Here is a 27,404-nt window from a genome sequence, read left to right as displayed (position 1 = left end):
ACAAGAGCATGGGTGAGAGTCCTCTTCTCGACAGGGGGGAGTGGCCTGGGACCAGGCCGGGGCCTCCCTGGGGGCCTGGAGGAGGAACGCCTAAGGACCTTGCCTGCCGGGCCATCCATCCATTCCTCAATTTTTCGGTCACTTACCCAGGCCTGTGGCAGGTCAGGCCTGTGCTGGAGCAGAAACAAAGGGAAAAGGCCCATTTCCTGGGGCTCGCAGTCCAGCAGGGCACACAGGTGAGGAACCAAGGGCTACAATCCAGCATCCTGAACAGTGTGGGCAGCTGAGCTTGGGGAGCTGAGGGGAACCAGTGGGGACGGGGCACCCACCAGGCACCACCTGGGGCCCCCCGCCACCCTCCAGCTCTGCCTGTGGCCTTCAGGAAGACGTGCAGAGCTCACCCGCCGAGGAGGCAGGGACCGGTCCCAGGCTCTCCTCCACACATACTGGCTTTGCGGCCCCCGAACCCTGACCCAGCCCCTCCCAGGCTCCTGGCCCCACCCTCTGGCCCCACACAACTAAACCCCTAGTCCCACAGGGGCTGCAGGGCCAGGTACTGCGTGGGCACCCTTCCTACTAAAAGATTGTGGTTATCTGAAATTCAAATGTTATTGGGCATTCTGTCTTTTTATTTGCCATATCTGGCAACCCTTCCCTTTAGAGGACTCCCCGGGGTCCCCCTCCCTGGGTCACCCAGGGAGTGAATGAGGCTGATTAATGGGATAGAAGGCAGCTAATTGGTAGCTGGTAATTAGGTGGGTCCTCCAGGTGCCTTTGTGGTTTGGCCAGGCCCGGGCGTGGGTGGGGCAGAAGCTGAACTTGGCCTCCCCATCCCTGCCCCCCACCTCACCTTCATGGGCTGGAGCTGCACCCGCGTGATGCGTGAAGGGTCCACCACGGGCTTGGGCCGCCGGAGCGTGTCCAGGATGTTCTGCCATTGAGGGGGGAGGCCCACGAACTTGCCTTCTTTAGGGTCAAAGGAGGTGTGCACGCGGTGCTGGAAGTTCTGTGGGGCTGAGATCTCAGGGCGTTTCTTCTTTTTTTTGCGGAACATGGTGCCTGCGTGGGGAGGGTCAGGCTCAGCTCCCGCGGGCGCTTCACAGGGGCCTGGCCCCAGGGGCAGGGGTGGCTGCAGGGGGGCCGGGCACCAGGTTCTGGGCGTGTTCCCTCCCTGGGAGCACGTCTTCCCTGCCTGGGCCCAGGGCTCCCCTCACCTCCCACCCCTCTCCGGCAGGAAAACGGCCAGCTCCCAGCAGAGGGGTCCCAGAAAAAACAAAAGCGCCATACAAGCCAACACAGACAATAAACCAAGAAAAGAGGTGCCTGTCTTCTTGTCCGTGCCAAGTCCCCTGTCGAGCGGCTGACTCTGGGGTGTGTCCTTACAAGATCCAAAGCCCGTTACTAATATCATCCACTGTCGAAGAATTAAAAACGGGCGCAGAGTGGGGAGAGCTGGCAAATGCACATTATGGAGTGGGTGTGACCTTGATTCTCCGACCAGGTAAGGGAGCAGAAGAAAAGGAGAATATGAACCGATCTCACTTATGAACATAAACGTGAAAATCCTAAACAAAACTAGCAAGTGGAATCCAATAGCATGGTAAGGTGTTCGTGGTTGGTTTCTGTTTTATCGCCATCAGCTCGGGTCGCCCCCGAGTGGCTCGACAGCAGAAGGCCTGCGGATGCGGCTCACGACTTCCACAGAGGCCAGCCCGCCCCGCTGCAGGCGCACTGCCCAGTCCCTGACCCTGCTGTTACCGGTGCTCTGCCCAGGTTCTGGAAAGCCCCGAGGGGCCGCTGTCTCAGGGGTAAAGCTCTCCAGGGGAGAGAGAGCCCCGCTCCCCTTGGGCCCTTTTCCCTGGGTCTCAGAACGCTGACTCACAAAATGTCACTCGCGGTCATACCTGCCTCCCTCTCCTGCTGCTCTGGGGTCTAGCCAGGGCCCTGTTGTGCTCCCTCAGCAGCTCAGAGTGACACTGGCCCGCAGATTTGAGAGAGACTGGAAACCCAGGGGGTTAGGTGACTCTTCCTAAGTGCTGCTCCAGCCTCACCGTCAGGAGGTCCCTGACTGGGAACACATGTGATGGAGGTCAGGGTCGCAGGGTCGCTTTGTGTCTGAAGTGGCGCAGAACAGCTCAATGGGATTTTAATTTTTTTTTCTTTAGTGTGGTAAATAAAATACGCTTAGTGGGTTCTTATGTCATCTGGAAAGGTCACTTCTGGGTTTAAAAGTAAATGTTTGTTTCTTGAATGCTCATGTCATTCATCTGTCCACAGACCTGGGGGGCCTTTGGATACCGGGGCATTCTCTTTAGGATCTTGCTCTGGAAACAGCATTTTCCTGGGCACTTCAGCAGGTTGTGGAGAAGGTCACAGATCCGGGAGGCAGCTGGAGCCCACTCAGGACAGCTGTGGGCTTGAGTAGCCACAGCGTCCCCACTAGAGTTCACCCAGAGTGGGTCAGTCTGAATCCACATCTGACCCCTTGGAATGTCAGCTGCCCTCCAGGACCTTGAGGTTCAGGAGCCCACCTAACACCCCCTATGAGCAAAGCCCCCCGTGTGGGATGCCTGAGGACCAAGGACTTCAGAGTGACATACACCTGTCTGAGTTGCAGGTGAGCTGTGAGGGTCCCCCACTCATCTGGGAGACTCGGAGCAAGTTACCTGAATGGTCTGAGCTGTGGTGTCCTTCATCAGTAAAATGGGGTTAATGGGAGACACCTCACAGGGTTTGGGGAGTATTACATGAGCAGATTGCTGGGCCACTTCTCTGTGTCCCTGCTTCTAAGCTCAGGGCCCTACAGACTGGGGGACATGAGTAAATACTAGCCCGAGAGTGACACTGAACTCCAACCTCAGATTTCCCTGTCAAAGGGCCAGGCCTGACTTCTGGGACCTCAGGCCCTCAACGCCTCTCCACTGTGTTGATTCTTGATGGTTTGGTAAAGCCTGACCTCCTCCCTCTCGGCCCTTGGCTATAGAAGAGGCTTCATCCCTCTGTCCTCACAGCGTCTGAGGTAGACCCTCTCTCTATTTGGGGCTTAGCTTAGCTGAGCGGACAGTTTCGCTCTGCTCCCCCACTCTACTAACTTCCCTGGAGATGCCGGGACACCCTAGAGTTGAAGACAAGCTGGCTAATACCTCTTCCCCCCAGGACATCCCTCTCCCCTACGCCCCTGCCCCACCCCTGCCCCCCGAGGGCCCCAGTTTTGCAGGGGACAGCATCTTTAGCAAATCATCTAAAGGCTACCCCAACAGCGGTTTCAGAACACGCTTCACAGTGGCAGAAAGGAAGGCTGGGGGAAAATAAAGGTGGTCGTGTGTTGTGGAGGTGAGGGTGGGAGCCGGCTGAAGCACTGACTGAGCTCAGGCTACAGGCTGGGAGGGCAGAGTTAGGAGCCAGAGCCCGCCACTCCGCTGGTCCGCCACTCCGCTGGTCTGCACCGCCGGGGAGGCGGCGAACGCTCCCACAGCGGTGGAGTCCGCGCCGCCTGGGACGATGTACTTATGTGCAGGGAAAGTCCGGGGGCAAAGCACTGCCTACAAACTCTTGGGCTTAGGTAAGTGAGTGGAAAAGGCCTCCAATTAAGGTCAATATAAAAAAATCAACGGCAGCCCTGGCTGCGTGGGTCAGTTGGTTGGAGCGTCATCTTATGCACCAAATGGTTGCTGGTTTGACCCCTGGTCAGGGGACATATCTAGGCTGCAGGTTTGATCCCCGGTTGGGACACTTACAGGAGGTAACTGATAGATGCTTCTCTCTTTCTCTTTCTCTCCCCTTGCTTTCTAAAATCAATAAATATATCCTTAGGTGAGGATTAAAAGAAAAAAAGAAATCAATTGTATTTTGACATGCCTGCAACAAATAGAAAATAAAATATAAAAAGAGATTCTGTGATATGATGGGAAATAGAAATCTGGTCATGGCCCCTGGTTCCTGGCGCACAGCTCCGAAACCCTCGGACTCCCCAGAGTGACAAGAATGCCCAGCTTTCAGGCTCCCCCGCCCCGCCCCGCCTCTGGGGAGGGGAGAAGGGCTGGAGACTGAGTTAATTACCAATGGTCAGTGATTTAATCAATTGAGCCTGTGTAACAAAGCCTCCATAAAGACTCCCAAATGGCAATGTTCAGGGAGCTTCTGTGTTGGCGAGCTCACCCAGGCGCTGGGGGGGGTGAGGCGTCTGGAAAGGGCGTGGTGGCTCCAGGCTCCTGGCCACATGCCTACGCGACGCATCTCCCCCATCTGGCTGTTCCTGAGTTGTATCCTTTATAATGCGCTGGTACGAGTAAGTAAGTAGTTCCATGAGCTATTCTCACAAATTACTGAACCTGAGGAGGGCGTCGTGAGAACCCTTGTCTTTATGGCCATTTGGTCAGAAGGACAGGTGGCTCACGACTGGCAACTGGAATCTGAAGTGGGGGGCAGCTTGGGAGACTGAGCCCGGGGTCTGCGCTTCCCTCAGGAAGTCAGTGCCAGAGCTGAACTGAAGTGAGTTGTGGAGCACCCAGCCGGTGTCCGAGCTGGAGAAATGGCCTCGGGGAGAAAAACTCTCTCGCTTGATGTCAGGGAAAAGAACCCTCAGATACCATTTCCCATTTTACATTAAATACATTGAGTACCTATGAATGAATCTAATCAAAGATGTGTAAGTTTTCTACATTGAAAAGTGTAAAATAATTAAAGATATTAAAGAATGTTCATGAACTGAAAGACTCAATATTGTCAAGATGTCAATTATTCCAATTAATTTACAGATTTAATTCAGAATCTCAGTGTATTTCTTTTTGTCGAAATTGACAAATTGATTCTAAAATTTACAGAGAAACATAAAGAACCAGGAATAGCCAAGACAATGTTGAAGAACAAAGTTGGAGAATCATGCCACTAGATATCGAGGTTTACTGTAAAGCTGTATTAATTAATATGTATGAGACTGGCACAAAGACTGATGAAAAGACCAATGGAACAGAAGAGAGAATCTAGAAATAGGCTCAGTCATATCAGTCACTCAGTTTATGACAAAGGTGACACCGCAGTGTGGTGGGAACAGATGATTTTTTCCATAAATGCAGTGAAGCAATTAGATATCCACATAAAAAAAAAGGAACCCTGAAAAATGAACTCATATCATCCCTCAAAATTAATTGATTCTAAGTGGGAAAAATAAAATAATAAAGCTAGAGGGGGTGGTGGTGGGGCCCAGGGAGGGAGACCCCATGTCCAGCCATCCCTGCCCAGGGTCCCCCGTGAGTGACTGTGTGGAGCCCAAGTTTGCAAGGGGGGGGGGTCTCCCGAAGCCTCTGACCTGCTGGGACCAAAACCTGTCCACACCCAGGGGTCCCAGAGGCAAATTACACTACTTGGTTTTTGTTCTCCAATGCATATATTTTTTTAATGTTTGTAAGGGTTTACTCGAGCCAAACTGACAACATACGCCGGGAGATCTCACAGGATGTGGAGAATAGCAGTCTTATAGTTCCTTCTGTCCACTTGAAATTAAGGAGGGGCCCTGGCTGGCATAGCTCAGTGGATTGAGTGCAGGCCTGAGAACAAAAGGATCGCAGTTTGATTCCCAGTCAGGGCACATGCCTGGGTTGCAGGCCAGGTCCCAGCAGGGGATGCATGAGAGGCAACCATGCATTGATGTTTCTCTCCCTCTCTCCTTCCCTTCCCCTCTAAAGATAAAGAAATAAGATCTAAAAAACAAAATTTTAAAAATCTTAAAAAAAAAAAAGAAATTAAGGAGGGAGCGTCCGAGCAGTTATGTGAAGGTGGGAGACGCAGAGCAGAGCAGGGGATTAAGTCCCAGGACAGTTAAGATCAGGTGCTCTCTGGTTTTAGAAGGAGGGGCTGAATGGGGGCGTTTCAGAGCTGCGTCAACCAGGATGCGCAGAAGCAATGCGCAGGGCGGGCTTAAGGCCCTTTTGCCAAAGAAGTTATGTGCCTGCCCAGGCTGGTGTGGTTCAGTGGATTGAACACGGGCCTGCGGACCAAAGCATTGCCGGTTTGATTCCCAGTCAGAGCACAGGCCTGGGTTGTGGGCCGGGTCCCCAGTAGTGAGGCATGAGAGGCAACCACACATTGATGTTTCTCTCCCTCTCTTTCTCCCTCCCTCCCCATCTCTCTAAAAATAAATAAATAAAATCTTTAAAAAGAAAAAAAAAAGTTATGTGCCTGAAGTAGGACTCCCCCCATCACCTGCCCAGTTGGGGTTTATAATCAGGTCACCCTGTGAGGTTACTTTGCACAGAACCCCTTTTTCTTCCACACCAGAGCCGAATTCTTGATGTCACAGGTTAGGAGCAGGGCTTTTCTAAAGATTTCACTGAGATTGATTTGTAAATGCAGTGTGAATGCAATAAAGGTTGAAGGTAATACAGCAAAATATTCATTGTTGTTGAGTTTGACTGGTGGGCTACAGGTGATTTTCTCCTATCCCATCTTTTTTTCCCCATTGCCTCTCCTACGGGCTACGTGCCCTGACCAAGACCAACCTGCCACCCAGCCACGTGCCCCGACCAGGAACCGAACAGCAACCTTTCACTCTGGCGGGTGACGCCCAGCCAACTCAGCCACACTGGTCAGGGGAACCCCAGCTTTCTACTCTTCTCGATTTTCCTTCAAGATGACCGACTGCTCCTCTAAAGAAATGGCAAGCCACGATGACTGAGTCCCTGAGAGCCATTTGCCCACGCAAGTATCTGATGCTGCCGAGTCACTGGGAGTGAAACACCTTAGACATGAACATCCTGCTTCCTTCCAGCCACAGAGCCCGAGCCCTGAGTACACCCGCCTGCCCAGGCAGGGCCCTCAAGTTGCCAGTTCTGGTTCTCGGTCTCCCAGGTTCTACCTCAGACCCAAGCCCAAGCCCGACCCCCCCATCCCCACCCCCACCCCTTGAGGGCTGAGGGGGGACGGGGCTGCAGCAGCCCTGAGGGAGTAGCATTAACGCACATGCCAGAGCCGGCCCTTACAGTTGCCGCCCCCAGATTCTCACCTCTGCATCCACACTCAGATCATCTAGCAGAGGCACCTTCCTCAAAGACGGTACCCTGTGGAGGAAGGGAGGTGATTTTTCTTCAGAGAGCCAGTCTACCTTCCCTTCTGACGTGGAAGCAATGAGGGCCTCGGACTCTGCAGGAGAAATGGACAGAGGCAGGGGGCCAGCTCAGACTCGGGGGATGGGGGGGACCTCCTGTCTGTCTGACCCCTCACCCCAGCGCAGGGCAGGGAGGTGCTAAGGATTCTTTCCCAGGCTGGGATGCGTTGCTGTGACAGAGGAACACTCTGGACTTTCCTCTTCTGAATGTCTGCAGATGCTGCTTCCCAGCTGGCAGGCCCATGACTGGACCAGAGCGGGGTGCCAGTGCTGGCAGGGAAGAGCCCGGCCCAAACCAGTTGGAGAAGGAAGCTCCCTGGGCGCAGCCCCTGCCAAGGCTGCTTCCTCCAGCCAGAGCTGGCAGAGGAGCCACAGTTCCTGGAAGAGATTTTCTGGAGGAAGTGCCGCCACACCCAGTGAACCCGAGGGCAGAGCCGATGGGAGAGTTTGGGGAACCACAGAATGGGGTCACTGAGGGGTGGGACTGTCGTGCTAGAGGAGACTCGAGACAAAAAGGGAAGTTACTGTTCCTGAGCGCTTACTATGTGGTAGGCCCTTTCCAAGGATCAACTCGTTTAATCCTCACAACGATGCTAGCGGTAGGAATTACTATTATTCAGAAATCCAGACGAGCTCAGAGAGATTAAATAACCTGCTCAAGGTCACAGAACTGGGACGTGCCGGGGTTGGGGTTGGGCCCTGGATTTGGTTCCACAGCCCCTGTTCCCACTCTGAGGGCCCTGGGTTGCAGTTCATCTCCTCCCTGGGGTCTCTGTGAATACGGAGCAGCCTGAGTGAGCTCATGGCAACAGGATGGAGTGGGTGGGCCAGGGCCAGCTCCTTCAACCAAGATTGCCAATGCCAGGTTCTTTCCAGGCCGATCTGTGAATCAGAAGCCGGGGGCTGGGGCTGCTCTGACTTGCAGGCGGACCCTCGCTTTATCTGAAATCAAGTTTCTTTTTGCCTTGTGAGGGGTAGGTGAAGTATTCCAAAGAGCTCATGTTGGTGGCTGTGACATCAGGGCCTGGCACGTATGAAAAAGCCACAGAAGCAGCAGGGGTGTGTTCTCTCCAGCAGGCCAGGCCCCCTCCACAGGGTCTTGGTCTGAAGGCAGGCAACCCACAGGCTTGGCTCGAGCGGTGGGAGGCAGAGCTTTGTGGCCGCTGCTACAGTTCCCTGGCCACAGGGGGTTTGGGTGGTGGCCCTCAGAGCAGGGTGCTGTGGGGTGGCTGGTCCAGAGTTCATACAGGGGTAAGCAGAGCAGCTGTGGCACGGGGGTCACGCTCCCAAACTGCTCCTCCTCTAGGGCCAGGGCCTGGGGTGCAAGGGCTACCAAGCTGCCGGGTCCCATGAGCCCCAGACGGGACCACAGTGAAATAAGCCTGCGTTTGGACCTCAGACTAGAGCTCTGACATCCTGATGAGCGCGGCCCCTGGAGGTGGCCCTTAGGAGTGACTCCGGCTGCTCTAAACAGGCTCCGGTGCTTCCAGAAGTCCCCTTTGGAAAAAACCTTTGGGGTCCATCTTGAACCAACATCGACTGTTCTCTGAACCTGTCGTGTCTGCTGTCACTAGAAGTGGTGGTGTCTGACCTGGTCGCCCACCCTGCCCTCCAGGCCTGGCTTCCAGTGGGTCTTGGCTATTTCCACACATCAAACCCCTTTCAAGGAAAGGGGCACTTAGCCCCCCGAAGGGATTTACAGAAACGCACCGCAGGCTGGGAAGGTGGCTTCCAGAGAGCAAGCCAAAGGCGTGTGCAGCCACTCTGCGGGGTGCGGCTGGTTGCGCTCTGGGGTGCTGGTTAGCTGTCCGTTGAGAATGAAGCCGGAAGACTGGAAGAGAGGAGGCGGCTGCACCCAGCGCCCTGCTCTGAGTGCCGGTGAGCGAGAGTGGGGGGCGCACTGCCGCTTCCTCCGTGGCTGAGCCCTGGCTCGGGGTGGCCCCAGAGAATGTGGCTCCTGAGTTGCAGCTTGTGGCCCTGGCCTGCTGTCCTTTCAAGGCCTCGGCCTTTTGGGTGGTGCCCAACGAACAGACTCCTTCACCTTCACCTTGTCCTACACATGGCAGAGTGAGAAGAGGAACAGCATCTGTTCTGGCTCCAGGGCTCGTTCTGGGCATTGCCAGTCTCCGTGACTCAGGGAGGGTCTAGTGTAAGCGCCAGGTCACGGGCCAAGCACTTCACATGCAGAGTGTCCTCACCACAAGCCCGTGAGGTAAGATTATTACTGTCCCATCTCGCAGATGAGGAAACTGATGTTCAGAGAGATTAAGTGATTTGGCTGCAGTCAGCTGCTGCCTCCCTCCACGCAAAATGTCAGTTCTCAGCCCCTCCAGGGTGCTGCCTGAGAGAAGGAACTATTCTGGAATTGTGGCACCAAGACAGAAGTACGACCCTGAGTTCCACAGCCATTAGGCACCTCTACTACTGCCACCGCCCGGTCACAGAGTGGCCGACAGAGGACCCTGTCATGTCACCTCCAGAGCTGGCCCTCTCACCCAGACATCTGCGGTCGGGCTACCCAACCTCCTCACGCCCCCTGGGGACCGGCCTCCCGCCCGCCTGTCCCGGAGAGCTGACGCCTCTCGGCCCCTGGCTGAGAGGAGCGTGGGCCGCAGCCAGCCTTCCACCAGGGAATCCTCATCAGCCAGAAGACTTTTCTCAAACTTTACTTTCTGGAGTTTGTTTAAATATACAATTATATTATTCATTAATTTATTCGAAAGTACTTATTGTGCGTTTACTCCGCTCTGGGCTTTGGGACCACAGTGGGAAGCCCTTGCTCCCATGGAATCAGCTTGCTTTTCCAAACAGATGTTGCTAGTCGCCCTCCTGCGCTCACCTCCCACCAGAGGAGGTGATGACGCTCGCCCTGGGGGGCTCGCTCGGGGGTCTGGCCTCCCCTCTGGCCCTGCTCAAACTGCTGTCCCCCTTGCCTGTCTCCTGCTTGGGCGCTGCTAGCTGCTCGGATGAGTTAGGTGACAGGGAGCGCCTCCCCCTCCTGAGGCCCCTGCCCTCTGCCCCTCTGTCCCCTTGCTGCTCGTCCTTTGTGAGGGGCTCAGCTCTGTCCTTTCTCAGCCTCCCCTGGGGGTCCAGGACTACCGTCTGCTCCTCTTTATAGGACATGAGAGTCAGGGGAGGTGGCACCCCAGCACCCTTTCCTGGCCCCCAGATATATACCCGGGGAAGGGCCTGAGGAGAATTTCACCGGCAGGGCGGGTGGCTCATAGACCTAGGCCGTGGCCCTCACGGCCATGGCCTGAGGGTTCCGTAAGGTCTTCCCAAGGCCGTTGTGCTGCAGTGTGGCGTGTCTCCAGGATGCTGAGTGGTCCTCGGGTCCCGCTGTCCCACTGGAGCGGCCCAGAGAGACGCTGTGAGTGCAGGGCAGAGGGCACATCTGGGCTCCCCGCCCTTGTCATCATTCCCACACTAGAGGTCCCAGTGAATCCCCAGGGGAGAGATAATGGGGCTGTTGTTGAAAAGAATATGATAATAAAGCTCATTCAATCACTTGTGTCAACACTCCAGTTGAATAAGAGGCCAAAGAGCCAGGCTGGCCAGCCAGAGCAGGTCAATATTGACTCAGGCCCACCTCCCAGGCCCGCCTCCAGCAGCACTGCTGCGGCCAGGGCGGCAGCTCAGGGCAGACCAGCCCTCTGACCTCTGCTCACTGTACTGAGAATCCTAACCCTTCCCCAGTCCCCTGGTCTGCACTTTCTTGGGCATGGGGTTCTCCCCAAAAGAAGAGAGAAGGATGGCCGGCCTGGGGGCGCTGCAGACCAGGCACTGCCTCACCAGCCCGATTTTCAGCAGCTTCAGCACCAGAGGCCGGAGTCCCCACCACGGAGTCCTCAGAGCCTGGCCAGAAAGAACCTCCAGAGTCCCCCACTCAGGAGATTAGGTCCTCAATCACACACACGCACACACACAGATTATGTTTCCACAGCCCTTAGCTTTCTCTATTTTGTTTACCTCCTCACTCTGTGCTCACAGTACGAGACTTGGGGCAAACCTGCTTTGCTGGGTGCATTTTAAAGACGACAGGAGGCTGGGAAGAGGAGGGAGACCAGACAGGGAATGTACACAGAGACAGGTACAAAGTACCCGGAACACGCCGGGCCCGGCGCCGGTGCCTTTTATCATTAGAGCCTTCAGCGGTTGCAACTTTACTCAGTAGATACTATGTGCTCTGTTACAAGCAAAGAAACCGGGGCTTGGAAAGAAGCTACTGTTTGAGATGGTAAGTGTGGTGCTGGGACCCAAACCCCGATCTCTCCAACTCCAAGCTCCTCTATTACACCCAGAGAAGGTAAATGACCTGCCTCACACCACAGTGCTACGTAGAGATCAGACCAAAAGCCTCGAGCCAGAAGCTCCCTCTCCCCCAGGCAACACCCGTGTGGAGCGTCACCACGAACACACACAGAGCGTGCCGCTGTTTCTGCCTCCGAACTCACACCCCCTTCCAGAAACGGGCTCTTCCCGGGGCCGGCTCACTTCCTCCGCAACCATGGACCCTCTTCTGCCTTTACTGTCTTCCCGGGGCTTCGATCTAACAACCTCCAGAGTCTCCTGCCTCAGAGCCAGACCATTCTCAACGTCCTCCAAGCGAGGAGACCTCAGGTAGCTTCACCTCTTCCAACACCAACATGTGGGGGTGAGAGACGTGGTCCTCCGCTGGGCTGTTCTCATTTCTCACTGTGGCTTCTCACCACTACCCTGTGAGGAGGAGGAGGGCACGGTCCTCCCTATTTTGTAGCTGAGAACATTAAAGTTTAGAGAGAAGGATGGAGACATAGGTGGATGTGCCGTGCCTTCTCACACAACCAAGTTTAGAGACAACTAAATATTAGCAATAGAAAACACGGCCAGAACACGGAAAATTGAACTTTTCGGAAGTCCGTTAACAACAAATTCTTCAGCCTGACCGGTAAGGGGCGAAACCAGCGGCTGGTGAAGCGGGATTGCACAGGAGGACTCGGTCAGACGGACTCAGGCACGCGGAATCCAGACGCGCGGAATCTAGGTGCAGAGTTGGACCTAGTGAGCGACCAAGCGAGCCACTAGGCGAGCGACCGAGGGGGAGACAGCGGGGGAGCGGTGCTGCGTGTTGACTGTGGTCGCGCATTTGTGTGCAGGCGGACAGGCGAGGGAGTGGGCGGTTGGACCGGGGCCCGGCGGGTCCCCACGGCAAGCAGCAGTGGAGGGCGCCGCCATTTCCCCGCTCTGACCCCACCTCCACATACAGCGTCATAACCCAGCGACTCTGAGTGGCCCGGCCCAGGTGAACCACCTAAGACGCTAATCCTCACCCAGCTGTGAGAAACAGCAGAGGGGGTTGACATTTCCCTGCTCTGACCACGCCCCCACATACAGCCTCACAACCCAGCGACCTGGGAGTCCAAGGCGCTGCTTCTCACACTTAAAGGGCCAGAACAGACCAAAAATGTCGCAAGATCTCAAAGCCCCAGAGCCCATAGATCTAAGCGATGAAGAAATAGCAAAACTCTCAGACGCACAGTTTAAAACACTGGTCATCAGGATCCTCACAGAACTGGTTGATTATACCAACAAATTAGACAAATATATGAAGGCAAAACTAATTGAAATGAATGGAATTGCACAGGACACCATTAGCAATGAAAAGGAAACTGGGACTCAAATCAATGGAGTGGACCAGAAGAAAGCAAATAATGGCCAAACAGAAAAGAGTCAAGAAGCAAGAATTCAAAGAAATGAGGAGAGTCTTAGGAACCTCCAGGACATCTTTAAACGCTCCAACATCCGAATTATAGGGGTACCAGAAGGGGGAAAAGGCACAGCCACCAGTGGAAAACTTATTTGAACAAATAATAAAGGAGAATTCCCCAATCTGGCAAAGGAAATAGACTTCCAAGAAATCCAGGAAGCTCAGAGAGTCCCAAAGAAGTTGGACCCAAGAAGGAACACACCAAGGCACATCATAATTACATTAGCTAAAATTAAAATAAAGGAGAGAATCCTAGAAGCAGCAAGAGGTAAGGGGACAGTCACCTACAAAGGAGTCCCCATCAGACTGTCAGCGGATTTCTCAAAAGAGACCTTCCAGGCAAGAAGGGGCTGGAAAGAGGTATTCCAAGTCATGAAATCCAAAGACCTACAACCAAGATTGCTCTATCCAGCAAAACTTTCATTTAGAATGGAAGGACAGATAAGGTGCTTCTCAGATAAGATCAAATTCAAGGAGTTCATCATCACCAAGCCCTTATTATATGAAATGTTAAAGGGACTTATCTAAGAAAAAGAAGTTAAAGAAACATGAACAGTGAAAGGACAACAAACTCACAGTTATTAACAACCACACCTAAAACAAAAGCAAACTAAAAGGACAGCTAGATCAGGAGAGGAAACATAGAAATGAAGATCTCAAGGAGGGTTAGCAACAAGGGAGTGGGAGGAGGAGAAGGGGGGAGGAAGGTACAGAAAATAAGTAGCATAGACAGTAGATAGAAAATAGATGGGGGGGCAAGAATAGCATGGGAAATATAGAATCTAAAGGAATTGAGACACATGGTCATAAACTAAGGGGGGGTAATGGTGGGGAGGGGGGTAGGGTGGAGGGGAATGAAGGGGGGAATAGAACAACTGTAACAGCATAATCAATAAAAAATTTTTTAAAAACTAAGGAAAAAAATAGTTTAGAGAGAAGTAAAGCCACTTGCCTACAGAATCAAAGCAAAGGTCAGGATTCAAACCCAGTTCTTCTTGGTTCCAAATGTGTTCTCAGCCACTGTCCTACACATGGCACAGGGGGAGGACATGGCCATACATGCTGCGCCGGCCACAAAAGACCTGAACACAGACCCAAGCCTCCCCAACTCCCCCACCTACAAAAACAAGAAGACCCCAAAAGAACAGCAGAAGGGGGCAAGACACAGAAAGCACGGCTACGCCCCGGGAACTCCCAGGTGTTCCCAGCAGCACCTCCACCCCAGGTTGATGCTGTGCACTGGGTGCCAGAAAAGCCGGAGGGGTTTTAGCAGGTTGGAGATCCAGGGAGCAAGCTGTCAGGCTGGGGTGTGCAGAGTAGCGCCTCTGCCTGGGACTGCCTCCTGGTCTGCTTGGCACGGCGCCGGGCCCGCTACTGACTTCCTGTGCGCAGCTTCGGTGACGCTGCCTTGCCCCAGACAGGCACCGTGCCTGATGACGGGCAGAGGCTGGGCCAGGGGGCAGGGCGGGGCATTCGAAGCCAGCAGCCTGCTGCGGGCTGAGGTGGTGGAAGTAACAATGCACCTCCACTAAGTATTGAGAAATGGCACCTAAAAGGGATGACGGCTGCTGCCTAACAGGACCAAGAACAGGCCAGCCCAGGAGGGCCATCTGCCTGCTCGCTGTCCCTTCCGATCTGTCCTCATGCTGGTCTCCAAAGGCTCCTCCTGGATACCCTACCAGGGATGGAGGTCCCTCACTCACCTCTGGCGCGCTGCCTCTGCGCCTCCTCTTCTTCCTGATTCCTCACCCTCCAGTGGGCAGAGCTCTCAGGCACCAGGTGAGGGAACACTGAGCACCTTGCTGGTCAGTCCTGTCAGGCCTGGATGGAAAGAAACCAGAGAGTCACTGTGACAAATATGACAAGTGTCCCCACAGATTTTGCTAATGGCTGGAATCCAGAGCATTATGAACACCCCCTTGCCAGCCTCCCCAGGGAACCACTTTCTCAGGTGCAAAGGAAGGAGGGAAACTCACAGATTGCCAGGGGGCAGTGAGTACCGCTTCCCGCCCTTCTTCTAGGGGCTTCCTAACCCACAGCAGCTGCAGCGCCCCCTTCCCCTCCTTGCAGGCCCGAACGGGGCGGGAATCTCTCAGCGGGCCGGGCGCAAGCCTGGAGGTAAATCTGCGTCCGCAGCGCGCGGGCTCTCAGTCCCTGCGCTCAAGCACGGGCGGCTGCGAACTTAAGGGAGTGAGAAACCGAGAAAGGGGGCCACGCCTACACGGATGCTTGTCCCCTCGTCCTGGCCCCAGCCTAGGGAGGTTAGTCAGCTTCAAGGGGTGGCTGGGACACCCACCTGCGAGCAGGAAGCCTCCGGAGCACTAGGAGAGAGCTCAGGAGTCTGGCCCGCCCTCCGCGGGAAGGACCGGGGCGCCAGGAACTGCGAGGGGAGGCAGCGCTTACAAGTTGGTACAGCACCCGCTTCACCTGGCCGCGAGTTTGATTTCAGGGTGTGGCCGCAGGTAAGACTTGGCGGGGAACACAGAGCCCAGGTTTGCCCGGGAAAAAATGCCAAGGGGTGCAGGGACCCGGGGCCATGGCCAGGAGCCTCTCTGCTCCAGTGGCACCTCCCTACTCAACCCTTTCCCTCAAACCCTTGGGCCCCAGCTTCCTCTGGCCCATCACCTTGGGACCCTGATCCCGGCCTGGCCCGCTGTGATCTGCCAGTGGCCAGGAGGTCCCGGGGCCTCTGTGAGAGGCCCCGCGCAGCCTGGATTATTCAGTGAGCCCCTCTCTGTGTAATTAACTCATCAATTTGCATTGTAGATGCTCCGGGCTGCCTCCTCCCAGATCCTAGAGGTGCTGCAGTCACTTCCCACACCCCTCAGAGAGTCCCAGAGTCCCAGCGGGAGGGAGTCCTGCCACCTGCAGCCTTGGCCTGTCTTGTCCATCTGGACAAGCCCCCAAGACTGTCCTGGGCAGGGAAGCTGGGATTAATGAGATTCCAGTTTCCTTGCCAGACCTTGCTCAATTCTAACAACCGTCTGGCCTCAGATAGGGCACCTCTGGGGAAAGGAAAGCTTTCAGGAGCCCTGCACCCCCAAACAGAGGATGGGGCTCATTTCCACAGCCCCATTTTCACAACCCCATTTCTACAACCTCCTGGTTGTACCCTAGTGGCCTGGCTTAGGACCAGCATGGCTTTTCCAAGTGGCTCACTCCTGAATGCCCTTTGCCCTAATTCTTTTGATTTGGAGGGTGGTTTCTCCTGTGGGGGAGGGGCAGAGGCCATCTGTCTCTTCCCCAAATAAGGAAGTGAGAATATCCTTGCTGTTTCAGACCCAGGTCCCCAGGAAGAGCCGTGTCCAACTGAGTGTTGAGGGCACTCTGGCTTGGAAATCCTGCACACCTGCAGCCCAGATGGCTGCTCGCAAGCGGTGACTGGGTGACTGGCAGTGTAACTACGAAGGGACCCAGGGCAGTGCAGAGGTGTTGGGCACCTCAAACCTTGGTTATTAATTGAGGTCACTATTGTCATGTACCATTTTTCTTCACTAACTCTTTAGATCGATCAATGCAATTTACGGATAAAGCAACTGCATATGAGCTGTATTGCTCATGCACAGTTTACTCCAGACTCCCACCAAGCATAGCTGAGGTGGCCAGTGGGAACTCGCCAGCCCCAGGCAGGCCCGCACCCCGTCTAGCTGCCGCAGTGCCCTCAGCCTGTGTGGGGAAGCATGGCAGTGCCTGCCAGAGACACTGGCCCTGTGAGCCGGAGCGTGGCGTGGAAGCTGGGGTGGTTGCAGGCAGGTCTCTGCTCCGCTCCTTACCCTGTCCCCCCTCCTCCTCTCCGTGTCTTCCCCTGTTGCCCACCGCCAACCTCCAACCCCTGGTGGCCCCCTAGGAAGCTGTCTGCGGAGTCCGGGATGAAGGGGAAACGTGGTACAAATATGGCTTTCTCCACAGATTAGTTACATAGCAGCACTGGCTGTGGGAAGTGGGTTTGCAGGGGGAGTTGATTGCTGAGGATTTGAAATGCACCATGAACCAAAGCTAGAATGAAATGCATGACATCAGTAAACCCAGAATCAGCACCCTAAACTATATTTTACTGGCTCACAAATGCACACATGAATTCTTTCTTTTCATACAAATACCTTGTATACCAAAATGACAGCTCTGAGCAGTACTTTGGAACCTTTGAACTACGACAAGGTGTAAACATTAGAATATTATCAGAAGTGAATTGTTATTTAATATGGTCTAAATCCAGGCTTGGGTATCCCAGAGAGGCTACCAGCCAAGTCCCATCCTCACCCTGCAGGCACTGAGTCTGGGGAACCCTGAGGTCTCCCCACCTTTGGGAACTTCAATAGGGTTTGGGAAGAGGTAGAGACCCCCCCAAATAAGACTGACTGTGGAGATAATGAACCTGCCATCACTGAAGACCCCAGATGTACTAGAGAAAAGCTCCATGCTGGATGCTAGGCTGGACCAGGGCACTGCTCAGGGCCCTCACAACCCCACGTTGCTGCACTTTTGGTTGCGTCTATGGGTAGGTCAGTGGCAGTGGGTTGGATGACTGTCTGCAAGTTAGGATGGCTGGGATGTGAAGAATAGGTCCTGAGTGATTAATTCCTGTGCGTGACTCCCCGGCTTCTCATTGTCCTCTGAGCCATGCCCAGCTCAGCCTGCCTGGGAGGAGAGGGCAGAACTACAGTGCAGGGAGAGGCGGGGCAGTCTGGGGGACAGCATCCCCTCCAGCATCCATGTGCCTGCCTCTGGCCCTGTTCCCATGGCGCTGTGCCTGGCCAGGCACAGGGATGGGGGGGGCACCCTGCTTCGCAGAGCCCTGGCCCCTGGCAGAGGCCTTCAGGTTGAGGGAGCCGTCCGTGCACTGCTGCTCTACAGATTGAGCAGGAGCTCTGAGCAGGGACACAGAACGGACATTCCACCATGGGTGATGGGTCTGGCAGCCCTGCCAGCACCGGGGCACTGGCAGCAGAGCTGTGCGAGACGGTGCGTGGGTAGGGCCGGGCAGGCACTTCCCGGCTCCTTCCCAGCCCGAGTCTGTTGGGGCCTGCTGTAATGTTGGAGCACTTACAGCGAGGGCTGGGAGCCTGGGCTAGGACCAAAGAGGGAAGATACGGATCAGCTTGTGGTTTAGAAACACAAACACATTATCCTTTCCCTGCACCTTTCTGCAGTGTGACTTGAAAAGCTGCCTGGGGATCGGGAACACCACTGACAAGCTTGCTCACCGCTGGGACTCCTTTCTCAGGATGGCTCTGCCCTCCTCTAATAACACTAGTGACAATACCTGCCAATTATTAAATGCTTCCGACGGGCCAGGCCCCATGCTCGGCCACGTATTATCCCACTCAAGTCTTTGCCACAACCTTGGCACAGAAGAATGATCCCATTATCTTCTCACTTTACAGGCCAGGAGACCGAGACTCTGGGTGGTTAAGGAACTGGCTCTGGTAGTTACTGAATGGCGGAGCCCAAGTGTCCGCCCACGTGGGCCGCCCGTGGGCTGTCTCAGCTCTGCGGGGCTTAGGGGTCCTGGCTCTGGGGACTGCCTGATATGACTTGATCATGGGGGGTCACTGGGGGTCACAGCAGGTCCTGGGAACAGCTGGTGGGAGGGGCACTGGTCTCTTGCCCTCTTGTGCCAACGCTGCCACCCTGTATGGGTAAGTCACGTGACACTGATTTCTCCCCAACTTCTGACAAGGAAATGAGGACCCCTACACAGGAGTGGGGGTGAGGGGCAGAGGGGCTTCGTTTTCTCCCACCCTGTCACCAAGTCCTCTGGTAGGAATCAGGTGCTAGACCCCCCCAGTCATGAGCCAGCCCCCTGTCTGAAGTCCCTGCACCAGCCATCTGTCCTTCATGGACTCGGAATGGCCCAGGACCACTAGGCCCACATGCAGGCACTGCCCACAAGGCGGGGCCTGGCACACCGACTCGCGACTTGGCTGGAAGAACCCGCTGGCACCTGGGAGGGAGGCAGTCCCCAGCCCTAGGAGAGAGGCAATTTTGAGTACATCTCTTCCTCTCCTTCTCTTCCCGGTTGTCCAATAGCTATTCCTTCCTGCTCTTGGGGTGGCCTGGGCCAGTGTCACCTACTCTGATGGACCACGTCTCTCTCTCTGTGTCGATGGGGCTGAGAGGCAGGTGCCCACCTCTGAGGGCCTGGGAGTGTGAGTTGAGCGGGTCGACATTGCCAAGCCCTTGGGGTCCTAGAGCAGGAGAGACAGAGCCCAGGTGCAGAGAGCATGGGTTCTTGCAGGACTGGAGCCTTTCTGCCCCTCTAGACTCCCAGCACGTCTCGGGCTCTTCATGTGCGTAATGGGGGAGGGAGTGTCGCCTTCCCTCCAGAAGCGGGTGAAGTGATGAGACATAGAACAGGGTGAGAGGTTCCTGGCCCTTGGTGAGGGACGGAGGAGAAGACTCCCCTCCGCCGTGACGTGCAGGCACATAGACGCCACAGGGAGCAACAGAGCCCAGTCTGGTGCGCCACGGGGGCGTGCGCCAGGGTTCTTCCAGCAGAACTTGCTAAGGAATCAACCCTACAGCTCTATCCCCTCCAGATCCTGGAGACAGAATGCACCTAGGGGCGGCACAGTCTGGGCCCAGCGAGGTGTTTGGGAGAAGCCTGCGGGGCCCCCTGCCTGGGGCCGGACAGACACGGCCTGCTGCCTCGAGCCTCCGCAGAGGCAACTCCTACACCCAGAAGCCCCTCAGCCTCTCTGTACTGTTTCTCAAGCTTGTATCCATACTAGGCTCCCTAATGCCAAAGTGAACATACAAAGCCAGTCCTCCCCAAATGCAAACTGATGCCGGGGCCACACCTGCCTGACTGTCCCAAAGAAGCCTGTTGACCTGGATGAGCCACTCAGATGCAGGGGCCACTGTCCACCCCCTTCAAGGGGCTGAGGCTGGGGCAGTGTAGTCTGTGGCAAGGTTTTCAGGACAGAGGATATAAGCTGCCCTGGGGAGGACTGGGAAAAGACTCACTTCTGTGCTGAGAACACACATCTTAGAGACATGATGAATTAATTTAATATCTTCTCACTATGATCACTTGGCAGCCCCTGCTCTTAATGAGCTCCAAAGTTCCACCCAAATGTCTGTTGCTGGCAGGTTAGCTCTCTGGCTGGCAGAACTAACAGCTGGAAGCCTCCTTGAATGGAAACCCTCCATTGCCCCAATGCTTCCATGGTTCTTCCTCTCTCTCTGGTCGCCACCCCAGTCTGAGGCTGGAGCAGGGCTGTGACTGGCACCAAGCCCTGGTGCCCAGGGCCTGACTTGAAGGAAGAACAGGTGAGTGGGGGGCGTAGAAGGCTTTTGACCAGGTGAGGGCTCCAGCCAGAGAAAGGGAAGAGTGAGGAGCACGATGCTGGCTGTCTGAGCCCCCTTCACAGTCCTCCGGCTGGAACGCCCAAGCTCTTAATGCATGAGGTTCACAGGCTATGATGGGCTTTGTGGTCTCCTGGGAGCACTGACCCCTGGCTATAGAGCTCGAAGAACTCTGCTTCTGTTTCTGCCCTGGGTTGGCGTCAGATGCATGGCCTATCTCACTGCCGCTGGGCTGGGCTGTGCTGTGCTGAGAGGGTCCTGGAGGGGCCCAGGCAGCTGCTGCCTGCCCTTCTCAGGGTCGTTCCTTCCTTTGTCTCTGGCCCACACCTTGACTGCCCCAGGGGTGGCAGCCTTTGGGACCTTCATGTGAATGCTGACGTGGCACAGGCCTGCTGTGCACTGCTACACCCTCCCTGGTGGCTGGCACAATGGACTCTCAGGAGCGGCTCCTCCTCCGGTCCTGACCACGCCTCCTCTGTAGGAGCCTCAAGCCCTTGCTCACTCCCTGACCTTGCACCCTTGCCCCCTGGGCTTGGCTCCACTCCTCACCAGGGTCAAGACCTCCACCTTTCTAGATTCCAGACGCACCATCTCCAGCAAGACCCACAATAGTATAACACTGAAGTCTTCTTGTCCAGCCTGGGCCTGGTAACAGGGTGACAGATGACAGGCCTCCTGCTTCTGAGATCTGACCTCTGATGGTGGCCATTCGACATTTAAATTCCTGCCTGGGGCCAGAGTATCTATACTGTGGAAAAATCCACCGGAGGTAAAGGGCCTCCCGTATGCAACCCCCAACCTCTGCCCCAGTTTCTCTTTCATTCCCAGACACTCTCATCATTATCCCCCTGGGCTTAAGACATCGACAACCTTCTGGCTAAAACGTAAACTGCCTCCTGGGAAAAGCAGAACTTGAGTCAATCCATTTACACTCAGTGGCCTGGGTGGGGTGGGCAGGGCCTCCTTTTGCGGGGCTATGCCGAGCGAGCAGGAGCTAAGCTGGGCTTCTATGAGGAGCAAGATCGGTGGTGTGGGAGGGGGTGGGGGAGCGGGACCAGGACCGTCAGGGCAGGAGGCACAGAGGAGGGCTGGGACCTGTCCACCCTCCTACTTCGTTGGGCCACCAGACCACTGCTCTCAATCCATCCAGTGACCGGGCAGCTAGTGCCCGCCCGTGCCCGCCCCTGCTTGGGGTGCCTTTGAAGTGGCTGCCCGTGGAAAGGCAGCCTGAGTGGTGAGCGTGTGGGGCTGGGAGGCGGGAGCCCCCAGGCCTGAATCGGGCTCTGCCGCCAGTTAGCTGCGTGACCTTGGGAACCACTTCCCTTCTCTGGGCCCCTTCTCCCCTCTCTAAAATCATGGCGGCTGGATTAAGTATTCCTAGGGACTCCTTTGGAATGGGCTACAGCCATCCAAGACAGCCAGCTCCTTTCTGGGGCAGCCCTTTCCACCTTTGTGCTTCTCCTCGCCGACCTGGGACTGTGCTCTGGACCTGCCAGGAGGCTGTCCCCAGTGGGTCCCCAGGCTTCCTCCACCCTCTGCGCCTTTTTGCGGAACTCCACTTGAAGCCTCATTTGAAGCTGAAAGAAAGAAAATGGAGACTGGAGGCTCCAGACCAGGAAGCTGAACCAGAGAACCAGTCCTTCCGGTTTTAACCCTGTTGTTGCTGCAGCCTTCGGGAGCTGGGGCCAGGCAGCAGCGGGCCTTGAGCAGGTGACTGGTTCCTCGTTATTTGCCTTGGGGTAGCTGCCGCATTAGGATCAGAGAGCAGAACAATGCCTCAGCTGACCTGAGCTTTCTGGACCTGCTTTTCCAAGCACCCAGAGGCCCCCACTTCAGGTCCTGGGCAGCCTGAGTGTGCAGGACACAGCCCTGCCTCCACCCTCTTAGCCAGAGGCCCAGGGGCCTGAGCACTTTGAGTCTTGGGCAAACCAGAGCCAAGCAGAAAGATGTCAGCATTGGCTGACAACGCAGCACTTTGAGGGGAGAGTTTGCCACAGAGGACCCACGAGTGTACAAGCAAGGTCATCGCTGTCTCTGTAAGGATGTGGGTCTTGGCACTGCCTGATGTGTCCCTATGAGGTTGTATAGAAAATGCTGGCTGGAATGGGTGTCCCTTTGCTGGGGCTGATGTGGCCCCATGTACTTATAAGGGAACCCCCCTTTTTTTGCCTGCTAATTCTCCCAGCATATGAAAGAGTTTCGTGTTCTGGGTTTGCCTTGTTCTTTCAGGTGAACAGAACCTGGGATTATCTTTCCTAAATTCATAGAGCAATAACCCTTGGGTAGGAAAAGAAAGATGTCTCTGCATCTGAGCCTTATGAATCTTGGGCATGTCTGAGTCCCCTGCCACAGCAGACCAAGAGGTCGCGGTGGCCTCCAGTCCGGCCCTTCTGCACAACGCCCCTCCGCAGGTGTGGACACAGTCCTTCAAGGAAGCGGGGCTACCCCGTGACAAGACTCCAGGCCCAGAGAAGAATGTGACCAGAGTCAGACCAGGCTGCTAGATTCCTTCACTACATACAGTCCATGTCGAGTTCTCAAGATGTCAAACTCTAGAGCCCCAGAAAAAGAAGAAGGAAACTCTTAATAGTCTCAGATCATCCTTTAGAGAACTTTAGTGGAAAAACAATTTGCTATTTGGGAAAAAAATGGATCTGGTATTGCGTTTCTTCCAGCATTATCGGGGTGGGTCTCTCAGCATTCTGGGTGCTTTAACTTTTCTCAAAGGAAGAGTTCTTCCAAAGCCACCTCCTCCATGAAGCCTTTTCCGATTCCCCCGAAGACCCCAGCGAGGTCTCTGCCTCTCGGCACTTTGATTCTCCGAAACTAACAGTCACCCCAACGGTAACAGGGTTGCTGAGTGGCTGAGAGCGTTTGCACAGGGTCTTATTTAATCCTCTCAACAATCCCGTCTCATAGGTCCTATAATTATCTCCGTTGGACGGGACAGGAAATTAAGACCTGGTGAGATGAGGTAATTCATGTGAGGTCACCTGGCAGGAACCGGCTGCCGGGGCTGACACTCACCTGCTGACGCTTGCTGTTCACCCTCCGCCACTCTGCCTCTTCTGGTCCCTGAGAACCTGCCTTCTGCCCAGGACAGTAGAAGCTGCTTCTTCCTGTGTGTTTTCATTCTCAGCTAATCTTTTTTTTTTTTAAGTCTACCTTCATAAAGTTCTATGTTAAGAACCACCTCCTGGTAGTGGTCTAAATTTATAAATTACAGACTGGATGGGTCATGACTGATACCTTCAGTGATGAATAGGGAGCCCAGAGTGAGAAGGCAGCACCCCTGTCACTCTGCAGCTCTGCTGGCTTCCGGTGTGGTCGGCCCCACGCTCGGCTTTCCTTCCCCCTCTGCCGAGGGCCCTGAGCTCCCGGGGGCAAGGGCCCCGTCCTGTTCCTTCCCCCACCCTCCGTTTCTGCCACCGGTGTTTTGTACTAAGGAGTCAGGCAACAGCTGTACCCTGCCTGCAAGCGAGCCAGAATGAGGTGCCAGTTGCCATCTCCCGAGTGCTGCCTGGAGCCCACCTCTTACCAAGACAAGACAAATTTCCCTCTATCTCACACCCCACACATCTCATCTTAGCCCTTAGTGGGCCCTAGGGCTGAGCTCAGAAGGGGGCTTCCAATCAGCGTTCCCTGCCCCCCCGCCCCCGGGCAGGAGGGCCAGCAGGGCCTCAGGAGGTTGCGAGCTCTCTCTGCCTCCAGGCTTTCACCTTCCCATGCTCTGTTCCGGCCTGGTAGCCAGCCCGCTCTCTTTACCCAAGACAGGTGGGCAGAAATGAACTCTCTTCTCTAAGCCCTCACGGGGGCAGGCTGCAGAATGCCTGTGCATAAGGTTTGCCAGCACCCTCCCTACTTCCCAGACTCAGACACTGCTCCTGAGCCCTGGACCTTCCCACTCATGGAGCAGAGGGCAACCTCCAAGGACGGCTCTGCTTTGGGCCACAGGACAGCTTCCCACGAGCCCCTCGGCCTTCTCCATCCAAGACAGAGTGTGCCGGACTCCTCTCTGGGGCCATGTGTGTAAGGAGTGTAGTCTCAGTGTTTCTACCTACCCCCCTGCCTGGCCATCCCACAGAGGCAGGCAGGTATAAGAAAATTAGTGTCCAGAGCCCCCCTGAAGCTGTCTTTAAACTTCAGGCAGCCTTTCCCTCCCCTGCCCCCTGCATCTGGCCTCTGCCCTCTGCTCCCTCCTGGTTCCATCAGATGCCACCTTGCTTGCCTGCTGTTTGTCTGGCACTCCACACCCTCTGCCACGCTGACCCAGCTGGACAGCAGCTGCTGCTCAGCTCCGCACACACAGGGGACCCACGGGCTTGGAGTCACCTTTTGCAGAGAGGCAGGATTTCTTCATACTGGAGCCAGGTGTGGGGGTTAGTTGAGAGGGAGACACTTAGGGGTTCATCCTGACTCTGGTCCCATGGGCTCCCCCTGCCTGCACCTTGCCTGTGCCTGGCACATCGTAGAGCGCTCAGCTCACAAAGAATCGGTCTATTCTTGGGAGACCAGGAGGCCCATGCAGCCCCCACACTCCCACCAGCAGCTACTCACAGGGCACAAAGCTTCCCCCAAATCAAGTGCTTCCTGAAGCCTTGCTCCTGGTTGTACAGCCACTCCTGATTCGGCACTAGGGCTCCCAGGTTTGCCACTCCTGACCTGCGTAGAGGGCCTCTTGCTTGGCCCAAAGGCCTTATTCCCAGCCAGAGGAGCTTCCTCGAAGCCCAAGGGCCAGGCAACCCAGAGAGCTCATCTTCAACGCTTAGAACCTGGTTCCTACCAGAACCAGCTTAGGAAAAGAACCCATGCAGGGCCACCCAACATTGGTGTATGACACCAGCAAAAGAACAAATTACACTGTATTGGCCTTGCTTCTTGGTGGGGCCCTAATGCTTTAACACCCTAAGCTCATCAAGCCTGACATCCCTGGAACAAACCAGGTTGCTCACCGGCAGTGGCAGTGAGGGGCCCCAGGCCTGTGAGAAGCAGTGACACCCAGCCAGGCACCTTTGAACCTTGCCTGCCACCGAGTTTCGGGATCAGACTCTGTGCTAGGTCAAGCCCTCCTTAAGGGCATGGCATGCAGCCTGGGTCCCAGCGATGCTCCATAAATATTTGTGGGTGACTACAGAGGGGAGTGTCCCAGAAGTGGTAGGGGAAGAAGGCATCCAGGACAGGATGCCTGGCCCAGGAGGAGACACTGGCTTGGCCCAGGAGGAGAGGAAGGTATAGGCAGGAATAGCAGAAATAAGGACACCAGGGCCCAGGTTGAACTGGGCTGTTTCAAAATCAATCTGGAAAGGGAGTGGCAGGTTGGATGGGGTCCACAGGAATCCAGAGCTGCTCCCCTGTCCCACATAGCAGGTGGGCACCTTGCCTGGGCACCTCTGCGCTCCACCCTGGCCTGAGAAGCCTGGGCCCATGTCCGCGTCAGTAGCAGGGACCTTACCGTGGCTGCTCCTCCGGGCAGCTGGGCCTTGAGCTCCCCACTGCAGGCTGGTGCTTGTCTCTAGCCCAGGAAGCGCCACTCCCTTCAGGCAAAAAAGAAAAAAAAAAAAAAAAAGGAAAAGAAAAAGAAAACCTCAGTGTTTTTTTCGCTCAGCCGCTTCTCCCAAAGGCTCCTGGTTGGTATTGTCCTGCCTCTGTGGGCACAGAGCCTCCTCCCTCAGCAGCTTACTCACCGGTGTGCCCGTGAAACTGCCAGCTGTATGGGGGAGGTAGGGGGCCCACGCCCCTCTGCCTGACACACACTGGAGCGTGCCCCGTGGGGGCCAGGGGCTCTGGCCTGAGTGCCAGGCCAGGCAGCGGCCCCCGGCGGGGTCCTGAGTACCAGGAGGCTGTGCCCTGGCCGGCACTCTTCGCGGGAAACTCACCCCTGTGAGCTGGGCAGAGAGCATGCACAGACGCTGACCGGCACTGCATGGGCGAGCAACAGAATTCCTTGGTAGAAAGCTGTCTCCTTCGTGCCCAGGGCTGTCAGAAGAGGGAGCAGCCCCTGTGCTGTCCAGCCCACTGGAGGGTTGGCTTCCATCCTTGGCCTGCCTCCCTGGACCACTCCCTGCCTCGGCATTCCGCCGTGTGCCTGTGCTGTGGACTCGGCGAGGGCCCGGGCTTGCCTGAGCTGGAGCTGCTCCTCACCCTGTGCAGGCCAGGTGCTTAGTTCCCTTTCCCACAGCACCCATCTCAGAACCTGGGCTGGTCCAGCACCAGTTAGGGTGAGCTGCTGGCAAATTCCCCATCGTCGGCCAGCTCTCTGCGGATGCCCCCTGCTGTCCTCAGCACTGGCAGCACACACACTTGCACACACGTGGGGCCACACCCAGCACAGAGCCACCTACCTGCCCAGGCTAGCCTAAGCCAGTCCAGCCTCACTCTCCAAATGCCACTCTGCCCCTGGAAGACACTCGTTTACAGAAATATCTCATGGGAGCTGAGTTCAAAGCCAGCCCAGGAGGATTCCAGTCGGCATGGGCCAGGCTTCCCTTCTCTCCAGACACCTCTAGAGGGCACAGCAGCCTGACCTCCATATCGGCTATTGCATTTTGTTGGCGGGAGTCTTTCCCGTGGCACCTCGCGCCCCCACAGCGTCTTCCGTGTCCTTAGGAAGTGGCGGCAGACTCTCAGCAGGTCCCATCTTCCATGGTGCCCAAGGTAGGGAGGGGAGGTCATAGAAGGGGTGAGACTCCAAGTTTCCAGTTCCCAAAATAATCAGATGCAAAAGGGAAGAAAGAAACCTCCAAGCCAGCGGGTGACTCAGTGTCAGTGGGCCAGCTTAGTCACCTGGATGACTGCTCCCGGCTCCTGGAATGTCAGGCAGGGAGCAGTGCCCTCCCCCACCTGCGGTCCACAGCAGGCGCTACCAAAGGGAGCGTGGCCCGAGGAGCCCCAGCTGGCCCTTGGCTGCCTGGCAGGCGGCAACGGCGGCTACAGAGTCCTTCCCCGCCGCGGCGCGCCCCTCCTCCTCCAGCGCGCACCGCGGCTCACTTTGGGATTTCTCCATTAAATCCTCAGGCAACGACCTGCTCCAACGTTGCTTGGCAATTTTGATATCGTCGAGGGTTGCCATGGGGAAGAGGGTGATGTCACTGACACAAAAAAACCCACTGAATTTACAAATCAGCTGGGGCTGGAGCTATTTATAAAAACACGTTTTTTTCCTGCCTTCCTTTACTGAGGGGGAGGGAGAGGAAGGCCCGCCTGCCGGGACCAGCGGGAGCCTCCCCAGCCCCCCAGAGGCCGGACCTC

General features: G+C 55.8%; 1 protein-coding gene across 7 annotated transcripts in view; it reads right to left on the bottom strand.

Annotated features, from left to right (window-relative positions):
* Positions 1–26,795, bottom strand: part of PAK6 (p21 (RAC1) activated kinase 6) — a 36,793-nt gene extending 9,998 nt beyond the window's left edge. The window contains exons 1-5 of one of the 7 annotated variants that reach the window (XM_053665159.1): positions 26,498–26,795; positions 25,609–25,690; positions 14,552–14,669; positions 7,001–7,137; positions 851–1,059 (exon numbers count right to left, since the gene is read on the bottom strand). In XM_053665159.1, coding sequence (XP_053521134.1) covers positions 851–1,054 — 204 coding nt within the window. In that variant the 5' untranslated portion in view covers positions 1,055–1,059; positions 7,001–7,137; positions 14,552–14,669; positions 25,609–25,690; positions 26,498–26,795. Of the gene's footprint in view, positions 1–850; positions 1,060–7,000; positions 7,138–8,812; positions 8,935–14,551; positions 14,670–15,144; positions 15,208–25,608; positions 25,691–25,840; positions 26,112–26,497 lie in introns of those variants that run through there. The other 6 variants (XM_053665154.1, XM_053665146.1, XM_037161821.2 and 3 more) reach the window with 6 other exon arrangements.
* Between the last annotated feature and the right edge of the window lie 609 nt (positions 26,796–27,404).

Source organism: Artibeus jamaicensis, unplaced genomic scaffold (assembly GCF_021234435.1).
Source record: "Artibeus jamaicensis isolate MK-2021 breed Jamaican fruit bat unplaced genomic scaffold, CSHL_Jam_final contig_1132, whole genome shotgun sequence".
In the NCBI taxonomy this organism is placed as follows: Eukaryota; Metazoa; Chordata; class Mammalia; order Chiroptera; family Phyllostomidae; genus Artibeus; species Artibeus jamaicensis.
This window is presented reverse-complemented; position numbering and strand designations above follow the sequence as displayed.